This window comes from Odocoileus virginianus, chromosome 8 (genome assembly GCF_023699985.2).
Source record: "Odocoileus virginianus isolate 20LAN1187 ecotype Illinois chromosome 8, Ovbor_1.2, whole genome shotgun sequence".
NCBI classification, from domain to species: domain Eukaryota; kingdom Metazoa; phylum Chordata; class Mammalia; order Artiodactyla; family Cervidae; genus Odocoileus; species Odocoileus virginianus.
In genome coordinates, this window is record NC_069681.1 from 37,011,744 (window position 1) to 37,030,121 (window position 18,378).

The 18,378-nt window shown below is 38.4% G+C and overlaps 1 protein-coding gene across 1 annotated transcript in view; it reads left to right on the top strand.

Annotated features, from left to right (window-relative positions):
* The first annotated feature begins 2,431 nt into the window (after positions 1-2,431).
* UGGT2 (UDP-glucose glycoprotein glucosyltransferase 2) overlaps positions 2,432-18,378 on the top strand; it is a 137,910-nt gene continuing 121,963 nt past the window's right edge. Inside the window, exons 1-4 of the mRNA XM_070471499.1 lie at positions 2,432-2,639; positions 9,693-9,775; positions 15,672-15,802; positions 18,163-18,275. Coding sequence (XP_070327600.1) covers positions 2,488-2,639; positions 9,693-9,775; positions 15,672-15,802; positions 18,163-18,275 — 479 coding nt within the window. The 5' untranslated portion in view covers positions 2,432-2,487. The remainder of the gene's footprint in view (positions 2,640-9,692; positions 9,776-15,671; positions 15,803-18,162; positions 18,276-18,378) is intronic.

The following is an 18,378-nucleotide window of genomic DNA, read 5'->3' on the forward strand; positions in this document are numbered from 1 at the left end:
TAGAGACCTTAGTGGGGTTCAGGCATGGATACAGTCCAGATGGTCTCAATAACACTATTTTCTCAAGGCTGCTTCCTTAGAGCGGTTCCTAGCGTGGGAACAGCGGGTGAAATGTATATCCAAGGACGGGGTAGGGGTTAGGTGTCTCTGATTGACCAGGTCCCACTTCAAGATCAGCTGGTGGTCATGTCCTCTTGGAGACCTTCTCCAACATTTAAATATCATTTAGTCCTACTCTTTCTTTTGTTCTGCAGTAGAGGAATGCCCAGGAATGACCTGTCTGAGGAATATTTCAAATCCATTTATGTGTCTAGGAAAATACTATAAAAACTAAAATGTATAATATTTATGTAAACAAATAGCCCTGCACTTGATTAATTTCATTCTCTTTAAAAGAGAAATGTAGTATTCCTTACTATCCTGAACTCAAATGTACTGGAATGTTCAATAATATATGTTTTAGTAGTATTCTTTAATAGTGTAGTTCATGTGACTTTTTATATGGGGAATCATTTCTTAAAGATTTGCAACCCATCAGATATGCTGATATTTGACATTCACTGCCAATAGTTTATTTCCTTTATCCCACAATCTCAGTCAAAAATTCAGTCCAAAAATAAGTGGAAATGAGGAGTTAATTAAATGTTTGTGAAGGGTTCATAATATATATATTTTTCTTATGCTCTATGAACAGAAATAAAGTTTCTTACTCATCTGCCTTAGATTTCTGCCTACTGACCCATAAAATAGGAACTCTTCAATATTTATTTAGCCTCAATAACATGTACTATGCTAGGTACTGCAAGAGATGCTAAAAATGAATAAGGCATGAGCCCCCAGGGAATATATCATCTCTAGGAGGAGAATAAATAAGCACTGTATTCAAATTCTAAAGTGAGAATTATAAGTGGTATATGGCAGTTAAAATAAAGAACTTGTGGGAATTTAGAGGAGGGATAGATCATACCAAGTGGGAGAAATCAGGAAATGAAGGCTAACCTCAGGAAGTGAGACCTGAATAGAATTTCCAGAGCAAGGTCCTCCAAGGAACCAGAATGCTTACAAGGATGAGGGGAAAAGAAAAAGTGGAATGATCATGTTTCAGCAACTTGAAGAGACCCAGATTCCCTGTAGTGCAAAAGAATAAGGGGAAAAAAGGAATGAACCACGTGCAACCCCTAAGCTAGTTATCCCGGCTGCTGCTTCTATTTACCATATATTGTAATATATATAATAAATTTACTCTCTTCTGAATAGAGAAAGGATCATTCCTGACTAGAAGCCAGAATCTTGAGGCTTCAGCCCTGCCCAGTTAAATAAAACTGAATATTTTGAGTTGTTGAGTCATACCTACTGGAAACAGTTTACTCTGCTCCAAGGCTTTGTCATTGAACTGGATGTACTAAATTCAAGAGTTTGGGGGTCAGACAGTCCTTGATTCAAAGTGAGTTTCAGTCACAGCTGATAATGATTTTGGCTGATAATGACAAGGGCAACTATCACTTTTCTATGCATTTTCACCTGTTTTTCCTCTAAACTAGCTCTTCTGAAAACTTTAATGTGCACAGATATCACGTGAGGTGCCTGTTACGCAAGGGGTTTGGATTCAATATGGTTGAGGTGGGGCCTGAGATTCTGCATTTCTAATGAGCTCACAGGTAATGCTGATGCTTCAAGTATGTGGACCACTTTTGAGGACGAGAGGCTTTTGCACAGCTCCCAGACAGCAGAATCAGCATTACCTGGGAACTTGATGGCTATGAAACGCGGATTATCAGACCCCCGCCCAGACCTACTTAATCAGAAACACTGGGATGAGACCCAGTACCTTGTGTTTTAACAAGCCCTCCAGGTGATGTCACTGCTTTTCGAACACACTCGAAGCACCTGGCGGGAAGGCTGGGTAAAATACTACTTACTGAAGACAGAATCTCACCCCCAGATAGTCCCCTGTAACTGGTGCGTGGTGTGGTCTGGGCAACGGGCTGTCTAAAAGCTCTACCAGGTGACTCAGATATGCAATAAAATTTGAGAATCTCACGAGGAAGGTATTTAACTTTTGGCAGGCCTTCTTTTCCGCCTATGTAAATATCCACGCTGTGGATAATATCCACGCTGATTCCTGCCTTCGCGTCCAGATTTTGCCATCTTCAGCCACACTTAGTCGGTCAAAATCCCACTTCAGTCTCCCCTCCTGGTGTCCCACATCTTCGGTCCGAGAGCCTGAGCCGCCGGGGCACCAGCCAAGCTCCGCACTCCGGCGCCGCCTTGCACCTACGTGGCCCGGGGTCCGCCCTCGGGGGCTCCCGGGATAGCGCCTGAGCGCTCGGCGCATGCGCTCGGCGCCGGCCAGGCCCCGGCCCGTGTAACGGACTCGCGCTCCCCCCACCGGAAGTGGGCGGTCGCGCTACGGGAGGAGCCGGTGGTAGCGTGGCGGCTGCGGGCTGCGGGCTGAGGGCGCGGGGCTCGTGCTTCCCTGGACGCACCATGGCAAAGGCAGCCGGCGTAGTGCGGCTGCTCCTGGGCTTCACGGCGCTCTGGCTCTCGCTGCTCGGAGCCCGGACGGCCTCCGCGTCCAAGGCGGTGACGGCCCACTTGGCCGCCAAGTGGCCCGAGACCCCGCTGCTGCTGGAGGCCAGGTGAGGGAGTGCGGGCCGGACCCTCCGCCGAGCCCGCGCGGAGGGAGGGTGCGGCGGGGCTGTGGGCGCCCCGGGACCTCGACGGCGCCTCAGACGCTCGTTCCTGGAAGCATCACCTCCTCCGCTTGCTACCCTGGGCGCCGCACTTACTTGCGGCTCTTTACCCCCCTCCATTCCTTCTTTGCCTCACCCACGGGTTTGAAAACTTTTAATTCCTTTGGATTTTCTTAGCATTTACGTGAGAGAAAAGGAAGATTGGGAGGTGGACTGTGGTGTTTAGTGCAAGCTCTTCAATCGATGGAGGCAGTTCTAGTTTTTAGGAACCGGTATTTGAAGCACCTAATTTCATACGATGGCTTTCTGTGGAGAAGAGAGCGTCCCAAAGCTCTGACTTCTTTCTGAATCTCCTCACCTGGAGTTAGTGCATAAGGTGTCATGTACCTTATGTGGAGAAACAAAACTGGGAGATAATGAATTTTAATCTTAGTATTCCAGTAGTTAAAATTTGAAAGGTTTTTTTTCCTTTTTTAACCGGCATGAAGTTGTTTTGTTTTGTTGGCGTGAAGTTTTTAATGCCAGTTGCTTTTGTATTAATACTTCATCAGAGCCATAGCTTTTGGTTCCAGAGTCTTCATCACCTCCGTGATGTTGCATATATAAGATATGAAAACAGATTTTTTAACATTGAGCTATAATTTATGTAATTATTATTATATTATTATTATAAATTATGTAATTATTATGTAAGGTATTAGTTTCAGGTGTGCAACATAATGGTCTGATAATGTGTTCACATGGTGTGAAATTATCACCATGGACATAAGTCCAGTTAACATCTGTCACAACACATAATTACAAAGGTTTCTTTTCTTGTGATGAGAAGTTTTAAGATCTCTCTTGGCAGCTTTCCAATATGCAGTTCTTTACCTATAGTCACCATGCTTGACCGATTATTAATATTGTAGCCAAAAATTTGCACCTTTTGACCACCTTCACTCATTTCTGCCTGCTTCTGGCACCCAATCTGTTCGCTGTGTAGGAGCTCATTTCCTTACTGTGTTATGTTTGTTTTAAGATTTCATAGTGTATTTGTCTCTGACTTATTTCACTGAGCAAAATTCCCTCAGATCTGTCCAAGTTCTCACAAATAGCAGTATTTTCTTTTTTTTATGGCTGAATAATACTCGTGTGTGTGTGTGTGTGTGTGTGTGTACATTTTCTGCACTCTACAACAGCCCCAAATGCTTCTCCAGTGTCCCGCACAATTTCCCTGATATGGGGAACTGAGCTCTGCTTCAGGTCCCCCACCCACCCATGTGCAGGTGCAGTCCTGCTCACTCACCTTTTTTTCCACTTCTCCTTTCATCCTGCCAAATTTTGAATGGATCTGTATATTCCTTTCTAGTGATCAGGGACGCTTGCCCATTCTCAGCTGCTGTTCTGCAAGATCTTCTGTGTCTGAAGGGGTATTCCTGATGCATCCATGGAGAGCGATGCACTCCACGTCCACCTGCTCCTCTGCCATCTTCCTGTCTCTACGTTTTCTGTATTCTTTTATCATTCAGTGGATTCTTAGGTTGTTAAGATATCTTGGCCATTGTAAATAATGCTGCACTGAACATAGGACTACCTGTATTTTAGTTACAGTGTTTTTCACCCAGAATTGGAATTGCTGGATCATATGATAGTTGTAAAAATTTTTGATGAACCTCCAAACTGTTTTCCATAGTGGCCATACCTGTTTACATAACCAGCAAGGGTGCACATGGATTCCTTTTTCTCCACAGCCTCACCACACTTGTTATCTCTCTTTTATATTTATATAATTATATATACATATAATTTTATTTATTATTGGCTCTACTAAGTCTTTATTGCTGCATGGGCTTTTTTGTAGTTCCTGGGCTCTAGAGCATGGGCTTAATAGTTGTCATGCACAGGCTTAGTTGTTCCACGGCACGTGGGGTCTTCCCAGATCAGGGATCAAACGGATGTCTCCTGCATTGGTGGATGGATTCTTTACCGCTGAGCCACCAGGCAAGCCTGTCTCTTTGGGTTTTGTTGTTGTTGTTGTATATGGCCTTTATTATGTTGAGAAGAGATAGGCTGCCCACTCCAGTATCCTTGGTCTTCCATGGTGGCTTAGACTATAAAGAATCTGCCTGCAATGCGAAAGACCTGGGTTCGATCCCCTGGAGGAGGACTTGACAACCCACTCCACTTTTCTTGTCTGGAATCCCCTTGGACAGAGGAGCCTGGTAGGCTACAGTCCACGGGGTCGCAAAGGGTCAGACATGACTGAGTGACTAAGCACAGCATATGTTGAGGACATTCCCTCTATACCCATTTTGAGTTTTTAATCTTGATACTGATTTTTTTCAAATGCTTTTTTTTTTTGCATCTATTGGGATGATCATGTGATTTTATCTTTAATTTGTTAATATGGTGTTTCACATTTGTATATTTGTGGGTATTAAACCATCCTTGCCTCCCTGGAATAGCTTGATTATGGTGTATGATCCTCTTAATGTATTGTATTCAATTTGCTAATATTTTGTTGAAGATTTTGCATTTATGTTCAGCAGGAATGTTGACCTTTAATTTTCTTGTGTCCTTTTCTGGTTTTGGTATCAGAATAATGCTGGTCTTATAAAACAAGTTTGAGAGTGTTTTATTTTGGAAGAGTTTGAGGATTGGTATTCTTTATTTTTTAAGTTTATTTTTAATCAAAGGACAGTTGCTATACAATATTGTGTTGGTTTCTGTCATACATGTTTGGTAGAATTCAACAATGAAGCTATCTGGTTCTGGACTTTTGTTTATTGGGAAGCTTTTGATTACAGATTAGGTCTCCTTGCTAATAATAAGTCTGTTTGGATTTTTCTATTTCATGGGTCAGTCTTGATAAGTTGTATGTTTCTAGAAGTTTATTCATTTCTTCTAGGCTGCCCAGTTTGTTGTTGTTTAATTGTTCATAGTAGTCTCTTATGATCCATTGAATTTCTGTGGTATAGATACATCTGTATAGATGTTACAATATATAGATATTTAGATGTATAGATATTACAATAAAACAGTTTTTATTAAACAAAATATTCTAGTTTAAAATATGTCCTATTCCTCTACCTTTTCCCCAGTTTCTTCCATACTTTGCATGGATATGGTCTTACAATCAGTTCCAAATCAGTCTGACTTCTTCGATTATTAGACTGGCAGTTGGAGTGTTTCAATTTCTACTTGCCTCAAGAGTCTGAGAATTGGAACTCCCATAGGATGCTCTAAGGAGCATCCTTAGGTTCTTCACAGTCTAGCCCAACTCTGTTGTACCATCCCCATAACTTGTAGTGAGTTGAAGGGTGGCTTCCAAAAAGATATGTCCACATCCTAACCCCTGGAACCTGTAAATGTTACCTTATTTGGAAAAAGTCTCTTTGACAATGTAATTAAGGGTCTTAAGACATGATTCTTACGGATCTGGATGGATGTTAAGTCCATTACGCTTACAAGATACATAAGAGAAGACACAGGAAGACCAGGACATATGAATAGAGACAGAGATAGGATTGATGTAAGCCACAAGCCAAGGACCACCTTAAGCCTTCAGAACCTGGAAGGTTCTCCCCTAGAGCATTTGGAGGGAGCGTAGCCCTACCAATAACTTGATTTTAGACTTCTTCAGAACTGTGAGATAATAAGTTTCTTTTGTTTTAAGTCACCAAATTTTTGATAATTTATTACGGCAGCAATAGGAAACTGATTTGCTTTTGTTCCTTGAAGTAGGGTACTGCTGTAACAAATACCTAAAAATGTAGAATCACCTGTTGAATCTGACAGAAGCTGGAAGAGTTTTGAGAAGCATGGTAGAAAAAGGCTAGATTGCCTTGAGGAGACTGTTGGCAGAAATACAGAATACTGGAGTGGGTTGCCATGCCTTCCTTCAGGGTATCTTCCCAACCCAGGGATGAAATCCAGGTCTCCCACGTTGCATGCGGATTCTTTACCATCTGAGCCACCAGGGAAGCCCAAGAATACTGGTAGCCTATCCCTTCTCCAGGGGATCTTCCTGACCAAGGAATCAAACCGGGATCTCCTGCATTGAAGGTAGATTCTTATCAGCTGAGCTACCAGGGAAGCCCTAAGACATTTATAATTTAGTACTATTTGCTAGGGATGTTTATAGGCTGATGAGGCTAAATTGCTCAACACCTATACCATAACTTAAACATTTAAACTATATTTATTCCACTGGTGTTCTTATTGAAAATATTTTTTGAAATAACACTTATAATTACTGTCCAGCTCTTTAGTACATGTAAAATTATCCTCTATGGAAATTTTTTTTATCTATGTTAGAATAGATAAAATTCTTTTGAGAAGAAACCTTGTTATTTGGTGCTAAATATTATATAAAACAAGTAAACAAACTGGAAATACCAGAATTTTGGATTTTTTTTTGCTTTAAAAAATTTTCACCAAAGTAATAACTTACATTTTTGGAAGGTAAGATGCTGATTTAGATGGTCTCTCAAGGCTATTTTGTCCTCTAAGAGTAATGATTGGCAAATTGCGCATGAAAGTAATTCAAGAAGAGTTCTCAAAGTGTTAGATCAGTGGTATAGTGAAGTAGTAATTGTGAGGGAATACTTTAGTAAGGTGATTACTTTGAAGGATCATACTCATATGTGTAAATTCTGACATATGGAAGAAGTCTTTTTCCCATAGTTGCACAATATATGAGCATTGTCAATAGTGTTTGGTCAAGTCAGTTAGGTAATAAGTGTTGTGCTCTAATTTTCTAAAGGTTTTGTACCATCACTTTTTGGTTACATCCTATTTAGTGTTTCCCATAGTTTCCTCTCCTTTTAGCCTTTTTGTTTGTTTATTTGCCTGTTTTAATGCCACTGAGTTGGACGCCATTAATAACAAGGGTTGCCTTGGAGTTACTGCTTTAAATTCATATGCCTGTCATGTTTAGTATGTTGATGAATTAATCAGTTTTCTCACCTCCTTTTCTGCCTTTATCTCAGACTCACAAGAATTAGTTAACTTTGCCTGTGTCTTGAATGTCCTCAATAATCATTAGGTTTCAGTTCAGCTCAGTTGTGTCCGACTCCTTGCAACCCCGTGAATTGCAGCACGCCAGGCCTCCCTGTCCATCACCAGCTCCCGGAGTCTACCCAAACCCAGGTCCATCGAGTCGGTGATGCCATCCAGCCATCTCATCCTCTGTTGTCCCCTTCTCCTCCTGCCCTCAATCTTTCCCAGCATCAGGTTCTTTTCCAATGAGTCAACTCTTCACATGATGTGGCCAAAGTATTGGAGTTTCAGCTTCAGCATCAGTCCTTCCAATGAACACCTAGGATTGATCTTTAGGATGGACTGGCTGGATCTGCTTGCAGTCCAAGGGACTCTCAAAAGTCTTCTCCAACACCACAGTTCAGACGCATCAATTCTTCGGCACTCAGCTTTCTTCACCGTCCAACTCTCACATCCATACATGACTACTGGAAAAACCATAGCCTTGACTAGATGGACCTTTGTTGGCAAAGTAATGTCTCTGTTTTTAAATATGCTATCCATGTTGGTCATAACTTTCCTTCCAAGGAGTAAGCGTCTTTTAATTTCATGGCTGCAATTACCATCTGAAGTGATTTTGGAGCCCCCAAAATTAAAGTCAGCCACTGTTTCCACTGTTTCCCCATCTATTTTCATGAAGTGATGGGACCAGATGCCATGATCTTAGTTTTCTGAATTTTGAGCTTTAAACCAACTTTTTCACTCTCCTCCTTCACTTTCATCAAGAGGCTTTTTAGTTCCTCTTCACTTTCTGCCATAAGGGTGGTGTCGTCTGCATATCTGAGGTTATTGATATTTCTCCCAGCAATCGTGATTCCAGCTTGTGCTTCTTCCAGCCCAGCGTTTCTCATGATGTACTCTGCATATAAGTTAAATAAGCAGGGTGACAATATACAGCCTTGATGTACTCCTTTTCCTATTAGGAACCAGTCTGTTGTTCCATGTCCAGTTCTAACTGTTGCTTCCTGACCTGCATACAGGTTTCTCAAGAGACAGAAATCATTAGGTTTACTGAGGCTAAAAAAAAGAAGGTGGGAAACAGCAGAATCTGTACCATCTGTTTGATGGTTGTATCCTTTCTAGTTTAAATAGTTAGATCTACTTGTTTTTGGTGTCTTGCCCCTTGTTCCAAACAAGACTGAATAACCTTTCACTTATTTCACTATTTCCAAAAGGCTTTACATTGCTTTGGCTATTTTTTCTTTCCTATGCTTTTTGGATAAATGGCATTTTTTGGGGGGGTTTCCAGGCCAAAGACTTAATGCAGTGTACCAATTTTCTGTTAATTTTTTGATTAAGGTGTTTTCTGTTTGAAATAAGATTGTCTACACAAATAGGTAGCTAAATAAAAATAATATTGCTTTATAAAGATGTTTATAAGATCAGGTTTTATTTGTGAAAAATAGGCTATTTTTTACCTTTTTACTTTTATATAACACTGTCTGTATTGCCATTAAATTATACCTCTCAGGGCATTTCACATGCGTGCGTGCTAAATCAATACAGTCGTGTCCTACTCTTTGCGACCCCATGGACTGTATGTAGGCCACCAGGCCCCTCTGTCCATGAGATTTTCCGGGCAAGGATACTGTACTGGGTTGCCATTTCTTTCTCCAGGGGATCTTCCTGACCCAGGGATCAAACCCTATATTGCCATTGAGTTATACTTCTCATGGCATTTCACATAGAAGACAAAATAAATTATCCATTTTTTACCTAATAAAGAGGAAAAACCAAAAGTAATTTGTCATATAGTCTTTTCCAGTTACGATTATATGCCTGCAGTTTAGAATGATAACTCAGGAAGAATCATCAGTGTGTTCTCTTTTTGTATTATAGTAGATGGAAATCGGTAACTTTAGTTTTGGGAGTTTTGGTTTTTACCAGAAGTTGTAATTTGGCTCTAAAATACATTTTATAGTATCAAAATAATTTTTTAATTTCTAGCTATTAACTGATTACTTTTATTTTTAATAGTGAATTTATAGCAGAAGAAAGTAATGAAAAATTTTGGCAGTTTTTGGAAACTGTACAAGAATTAGCAATTTATAAGCAAACAGGTAGGTGTGTACATATTTCAACTTTCCAGATACATATTTTTGTGCCTCTGTTAGACATGTTTATTCTTAATGGTAATGTTTAAGTGTATATACTTAATTTAGTAAATCTTAGTATTAACTTTGAAGATATTTTAATGGAAACTATTCAAGTCATCCATTTCCAAACATATGAGGTTTTAATAATTTATTATAAGAAAACTTATAATTAGCAGTGTTTGGCTATTACATTATAATCAAGAAATAGAAATTGTTGAATTATGGTTTTCTTTTTACCTAGACGTCTATGAAATAGTATTAGTTTGCATGTAATAATGGTGAAAGAATTTTTCTTGCCATAATACTTTTACTCCTGAACTCTTAAAGAGATTTTTAATTTTTTCCCTTAACAAGCCAGATAACCTGTATACTTTCATTTCATCATTTAGAAAATGGGGTTAATCATTCCTACTTTTTATAGTTGTGTATGTATACATATATACGTATATACATACACACACACACATATACATATGTAGTTTTAAAATGAACACATGTTTATTACTGTGTTTCTTAGGTAATATCAGATGCTGAAATTAGATTTTAGCAGTGGAGGCTGAAAGGTTAATTATTGTTATAAGGAAAGGTTAAAAAAAAAGATTAGTTTACTGTCTCTACAGAGAATAGAATAAATGATGTTAACATAAAACCCCTCAAGTGGGAATTTTCTCACCTTTTAAGCATAGAGAAAACTTCTTAGTAGGATGATTAAGTAGTTTAGGATTTTATTGCTGAGTGTAAGTGTAAGATGAACAATGGTTTTGAATGTTTTAAGTGTTCCTTTACTAGAGCTTGTTTGGCTTAAGTGGCCTTTAAGTTCAACAATTTTATGATTTTTATGAGATAGGCTTAAGATAGAACAGACATACCTTTAATATTTTAAACTGAAATTATTTCCAAAAACAAGTAATTTACTCTTTCAAAAAACTTACTGAAAAGCTTCATTATTCAGTAATCATTATTTGAATCATGAGAGACAGTATGCACTGCTTTAGATACTGAGAATACAAACATGAATAAGTGTGATCTATGTTCTCCAGACCTTGTAATATGATGGAAACAGCAGAACCGCTACTTGTACTAGTAAGTGATCACAGCTTTACTAGGGACAGATAGGTATAACATAGAAGGATATAAAGAGGTGCCTGGTCAGTGTTTCAGAGAATAGGACAGTCTTTCCAGTGGTAAGTGCTGGAGTTGAGTTTGGATGACAGGATTTAGTGAAATCATAGGGAAAGGAAGACAAGCAGAGGAGACAACAAGAGTAGATTGCAAGGAGAAACTGTGACCACTTAGAAGTCTACTTGTAAAGCAATGGGAGGCTGTTGGTTTTGTATTTATCCTAGTTGAGCTATTTCAAATCCTAAAAGATGGTGCTATGAAAGTGCTGCACTCAATATGCCAGCAAATTTGGAAAACGCAGCACTGGCCACAGGACTGGAAAAGGTCAGTTTTCATTCCAGTCCAAAGAAAGGCAATGCCAAAGAATGCTCAAACTACCACACAATTGCACTCATCTCACACACTAGCAAAGCTCAAAATTCTCCAAGCCAGACTTCAACAGTACATGAACTGCGAACTTCCAGATGTTCAAGCTGGTTTTTAAAAGGCAGAGGAACCAGAGCTCAAATTGCCTACATCCGTTGGATTATTGAAAAAGCAAGACAGTTCCAGAAAAACATATTTCTGCCTTATTGACTATGCCAAACCCTTTGACTGTGTGGATCACCACAAACTGAAAAATCCTGAAAGAGATGGGAATGCCAGACCACCTGACCTGCCTCTTGAGAAATCTGTATCCAGGTCAGGAAGCAACAGTTAGAACTAGACATGGACAACAGACTGGTTTCAAGTAGGGAAAGGAATATGTCAAGGCTGTATATTGTCACCCTGCTTATTTAACTTATATGCAGAGTACATCATGAGAAACACTGGGCTAAATGAAGCACAAGCTGGAATCAAAATTGCTGCGAGAAATAACAGTAACCTCACATATGCAGATGCCGCCACCCTTATGGCAGAAAGTGAAGAAGAACTAAAGAGCCTCTTGATGAAAGTGAAAGAGGAGAGTGAAAAAGTTGGCTTAAAACTCAACATTCAGAAAACTAAGATTATGGCATCTGGTCCCATCATTTCATAGATGGGGAAACAGTGACCAACTTTATTTTTTGGGGCTCCAGAATCGCTGCAGATGGTGACTGCAGCCATGCAAGCCATGTAAGTCACCAGCTTACTCCTTGGAAGAAAGGTTATGTCCAACCTAGATAGCATATTAAAAAGCAGTGACATTACTTTGCCAACAAAGGTCCGTCTAGTCAAGGCTATGGTTTTTCCAGTAGTCATGTATGGATGTGAGAGTTGGACGGTGAAGAAAGCTGAGTGCCAAAAATTGATGCTTTTGAACTGTGGTGTTGGATAAGACTCTTGAGAGTCCCTTGGACTGCAAGGAGATCCAACCAGTCCATCTTAAAGGGAATCAGTCCTGAATATTCATTGGAAGGACTGATGCTGAAGCTGAAACTCCAATACTTTGGCTACCTGATGTGAAGAACTGACTCATTTGAAAAATCCGTGATGCTGGGAAAGATTGAAGGTGGGAGGAGAAGGGGATGACAGAGGATGAGATGGCTGGATGGCATCACCGACTCAATGGACATGAATTTGGGTAGACTCTGCGAGTTGGTGATGGACAGGGAGGCTTGGCATGCTGCGATTCATGGGGTCGCAAAGAGTCAGACGTGACTGAGTGTCTGATTTTAGTTTTGCTATTTGATTTTTTTTTTAAGCTAAATTAATATATTAAGTTTTTATGATAGTTAAAAAAAAAAAAACCTAACACCAGTTTTTCTCACTTTCACTTAAAATCCTGAGTGTCCCTATCTCACATTTGTTCTTCTCAGTGCATGTTTATGGACTTCATTGGTGACATTTTCTACTGGAGAAGCTGTCTTCAAAATTACTTTTATAAATTTTGAAATCTTTAAGTCGCTTAGGTTTATTAGCATATTTTATACCTAAATGAAACATGTCTGGACAGACTGGAGGCAGGTCATTAACAAGTTGGAATATAAGCTCAGGAATACCTAAACTCAAACATAAGAGATGTATATATTTCAAGGTTGAACAGCTAAAATGAATTGCATTAAGGAAAAACAAACAAACATAGGAGATGTATATATTTCAAGGTTGAATAGCTAAAATGAATTGTATTAAGAATTACTAACACAAAAATATAATTCTGTTGAAGTTGTTCATAATGGTGAGAGTCAAATACATATTGCTGCCTCATTGCTGATCTTGTTAGGCATAGGAAGAAATGGTATATATGAGGAATTAAATATGTTAAAAACCATCAGACTTCACTGAATTTGTTTTCAAGACATTATCCTAGAGGATACGTTAAAACCCTTAGTTACTCATAACTTTCTAGGTTGTTGAATCTCCATGAGGCCTTTTCAATACTTTTCACTGAAGAATAATTTCAGTGATACACTTACCTAGAACAAATTGCAAATGTTGAACATTAACTTTTTTAATTCAGGTGCTAGTTTTCTGCTATTTCATGAGGACAGTTTACATTATGTACCAGCACTTTAAGATTTTTTAAACATTGAATTACCTGTTTTTAAATGATTTTGTGTGGTTCTGCCACAGAGTTATGTATTTATTGATGTCTCAAGATAATTAGCTAACCTGTGTTGTTTTGTGTGGTGAATTAGAAATGTCAACCAAGGTTTATCTGACTCCAGAGTCTATTTTCATTTTTCCATGTTCTCAGCATATAAAAATTCTCAAAGTCCATAAAGATTTTAATAGTTTCTACACAAGTAAAGTTGTCTATATATTTTAAAGGAAAGATTTTTAGAAAAGGTTATGACATCTCTAGCTTAGTTACTTATAACTGAGAACCAGGTTTGGGGTAGGAAAATGTTTGCTGTCTGGATGTGCCACATTTGAAATGCTTGTGGAATATCCAAGTGAGGATATCCAGTAAGCTGATATGAGTGAGAGATTTAGGTTAAAAATTCTAAGCTAAAAGGTAAGATTTGGAAGTTAGCAACACCAAGAAGGTAATGGCAGTTATAGGGATAAAGGATGGAAAGAGAAGAAAATAGATAAAAAAAATCAGTGTTTAAGAGATAACCAGAGAAGAACATGAGACAGAGTCTAAGGAGTACCAGTGGACGTAGGCAAAAACCTAGAAAATGTGTTATCATGAAAGCCATGTTGAGTGGTAAATGATAGATGTTATCAAATACTAAAGATGAACCAAGTAATATAAATATTAACCTTTATCAACAGAAAAATTAGTAGTGAGTTTGAGAGCAATTTTACCGATATAGTATTGAAAAACTATAGTAAGTTGAGGAGTTGAGATAAAGTATTATTAAATTTTCCAGGATTGACTATGAGACAAATAAGATGAGCCAGTACCTAACCCATCAAGTGCTGCTGTGGCTTTTTTTTTTAAATGAGTGATTTATGTATATTAAATGTCAATATGTAAAAAACTGAGTGAAAAGTGAAACTAAAGATGAAAGATATTGAAAGGGCAAAATCATTCTTGGCAGGTTAGTTGGTGAGCAAGGATTTAGTTGTTTTTAAACATTACCTAAAATATAAAATAGTCCAATGCATTCATGATTGTCTTGCAAGTTAAACCTAAAATACATGTTTACTTTCTGTAAACCCCTGAATCCTACATCTTTTACTACATTAGAGATAGTTTGGTGGCTCAGACAGTGAAGAATGTGCCTGCAATGCAGGAGACGTGGTTTCAATCCCTGAGTCAGGAAGATCCCCTGGAGGAAGGCATGGCTACCCACCCCAGTATTCTTGCTTGGAGAATCCCGTAGACAGAGGAGGTTAGCAGTTTACAGTCCATGGGGTCACAGAGAGTCAGACAGGACTGAGCAATTAACAATGACCTTGACAAATTTTGATGTCTCTGCCTGGTACTACTCAGATTTGTTTCTGTTGACTCAGTTCTCTATTTTCATGTGAAACCTATCCATTTTGACTGATGTAGTCTTATTTTTGTTATGTGATTAAATTTTGACTATGTTACTGACCCTGTAGCTATTAGGATTTTTTAAGATCCATTTTTAAGATAATACCTCCTCTTTAGTTGCTTTTGTGTTGCTTTTACTACCAAAGCATATCTTGCATTATTTTTTTGACTGTTGGAGGGAAACTCAGTATAACTTCCTGAAAAATCACCTGTAGTTTGTTGAAGTAGAAGTGAATGAGCACACTGAGTCTCATATGATGACTCTTTGAAATACAGGGTTAGGAAAGTATTATTGGCCTTAATGAAAAGGTCTATTCACTTCTTAGATATTACTTCCATAAATGTATTAAATGTCTATTTTGTGTGACAAGAGTAGAAAGGTATAATTGAAAGGCTGGAAAAGATTCCTGCCTCAACAGCTTAGCTTAATGGGAAGGACAACATTAAATAAATAATTACACACATAATTTTTAATTGCAGTTTAAGAATTGGTCTAGAGATGGTGTAGAGTCCTATGCTGTTCTTAGTCTCCTCTTAAATTTTAAGTAGGGCCTATATTTTATCCATGTGTTATAACTCCTCAACCTGGGAGTGAATGTTGTTGTCTTCCACTTAGATTTTAGTGGCAAGATTATTTTAATCTGGACTTGTATTGACTTCCTGGACTTCACTGGAAGGCACAAATGAAGTAAATAATAAAATGGAGATCTTGATTTTCCCTTTTGCTGTAACACCTTCTATTCCAAACTTAAAATATGACAGTAGTTTAGTTAGCTATACACTGAGAGATGTGCTAATGTGTTAAAATACAAAATACTAACATCCTTTTCTTTTGAATTCTTTTTACAGAATCAGATTATTCTTACAACAACTTAATCCTGAAGAAAGCTGGACAATTTTTGGACAATTTACATATCAATCTCTTAAAGTTTGCTTTCTCTATAAGGGCATACTCTCCAACTATACAGATGTTTCAACAAGTATGTAAAAATACCCAGACTGTATTTGACAAAGAAGCGTACTAGAAACATAAATAAATTTCTTAATGTGAATATCTTTAGCTAAGAAAGATCTACAGATTTATTATACCTGGTTCCATAGCCTATCATTGATTATATTTTCATTGTTACCATTTATTATAATATAATTAAATATTTCATGTAATTTTATAGTTACTTGATATATACAAAAAGGCAAAATGGTTGTCTGAGGAGGCCTTACAAATAGCTGTGTAAATAAGAGAAGCGAAAGGCAAAGGAGAAAAGGAAAGATATATCCATTTCAATGTAGAGTTCCAAAGAACAGCAAAGAAAGATAAGAAAGCGTTCCTCAGTGATCAGTGCAAAGAAATAGAGGAAAACAATAGAATGGGAAAGACCAGAGATCTCTTCAAGAAAATTAGAGGTTCCAAGGTTTCCATGCAAAGATGGGCACAATAAAGGACAGAAGTGGTATGGACCTAACAGAAGCAGAAGATATTAAGAAGAAGTGGCAAGAATACACAAAGAACTATACAAAAGGTTCTTCACCACCCAGATAACCACGATGATGTGCTCACTCACCTAGAACCAGACATCCTAGAATGTGAAGTCAAGTGGGCCTTAGGAAGCATCACTACGAACAAAGCTAGTGGAGATAATGGAATTCCAGTTGAGCTATTTCAAATCCTAAAACATGATGTTGTGAAAGTGTTGCACTCAATATGCCAGCAAATTTGGAAAACTCAGCAGTGGCCGCAGGACTGGAAAAGGTCAGTTTTCATTCCAATCCCAAAGAAAGGCAATGCCAAAGAATGCTCTAACTACCGCACAATTGCACTCATCTTACACACTAGCAAAGTAATGCCCAAAATTCTCCAAGTCAGACTTCAACAGTACATGAACCGTGAACTTCCAGATATTCAAGCTAAATTTAGAAAAGGCAGAGGAACCGCAATCAAATTCCCAAAATCCTCTGGATCATCGAAAAAGCAAGACAGTTCCAGAAAAACATCTATTTCTGCTTTATTGACTGTGCCAAAGCCATTGACTGTGTGGATCACAACAAACTGTGGAAAATTCTTAGATGGGAATACGAGACCACCTGACCTTGTCTTGAGAAATCTGTATGCAGGTCAGAAAGCAACAGTTAAAACTGGATGTGGAACAACAGGCTGGGTCCAAATAGGAAAAGGAGTATGTCAAGACTGTATATTGTCACCCTGCTTACTTAACTTATATGCAGAGTACATCATGAGAAATGCTGGGCTGGATGAAGCACAAGTGGAATCAAAACCGCCGGGAGAAATGTCAACAACCTCAGATACGCAGATGATACCATACTTAGGGCAGAAAGTGAAGAACTCAAGAGCTTCTTGATGAAAGTGAAAGAAGAAAGGGAAAAATTTGACTTAAAACTCAACATTCAGAAAATTAAGATCGTGGCATCTGGTCCCATCACTTCAGGGCAAATAGATGGGGAAACAGTGGAAACTGGCAGACTTTATTTTTTGGGCTCCAAAATCACTGCAGATGGCCATGCAATGAAAAGACACTTACTCTTTGGAAGGAAAGTTATGACCAACCTGGATAGCATGTTAAAAAGCAGACATTACTTTGCCAACAAAGGTCCATCTAGTCAAAGCTATGGTTTCTCCAGTAGTCAATTATGTATGTGAGAGTTGGACTGTAAAGAATGCTAAGTGCCGAAGTATTGATGCTTTTGAACTGTGGTGTTGGAGAAGACTCTTGAGAGTCCCTTGGACTGCAAGGAGATCCAACCAGTCCATCCTAAAGGAAATTAGTCCTGCATATTTATTGGAAGGATTGTTGCTGAGCTGAAACTCCAATACTTTGGCCACCTGATATGAAGAACTGACTCTTGGAAAAGACCCTGATGCTGGGAAAGATTGAAGGCTGGAGGAGAAGGGGATGACAGGATAAAGTAGTTGGATAGCATCACCAACTCAATGGACATGAGTTTGAGTAATCTCCAGGAGTTGGTGATGGACAGGGAAGCCTGGTGTGCTGCAGTCCATGGGGTTGCAAAAAGTTGGACACAACTGAGCAGCTGAACTGAACTGAGATAAGGAAATAATGAGGACAGATCACCATTGACATTAACTATAAAGAATATTTTAGTTTAATGGTACATTTTCAATAATTTCAAAGTATATTTTCCTACTATAAAGTTGATTTTGTTAAATTGTTTGATTCTGCCTGTGTATAGATTCTTTTACTTTAATTAGAGCAATAACTTAATAGTAGTTGATAAGCTGTTTTAATCAAAGTAATGTGTGAGTTTTAGAAATGATATTGTAATTACCAGCTACTGTTGCTAAGTGTCATCTTTGAAATCTTAGATTGCAGCTGATGAGCCCCCACCAGATGGCTGCGCTGCATTTGTGGTTATCCATAAGAAACACACCTGTAAAATTAATGAGATTAAAAAGCTGCTGAAGAAGGCTACTTCAAGGTAAATTAATGATAGCCTGTAGTAAAAGGAGCAGTTTATAAAGAGAGATGAGGGTTGAAATAGAAATTTCTTGTAATAAAAATTGTAATATTCTAAGGCTGTG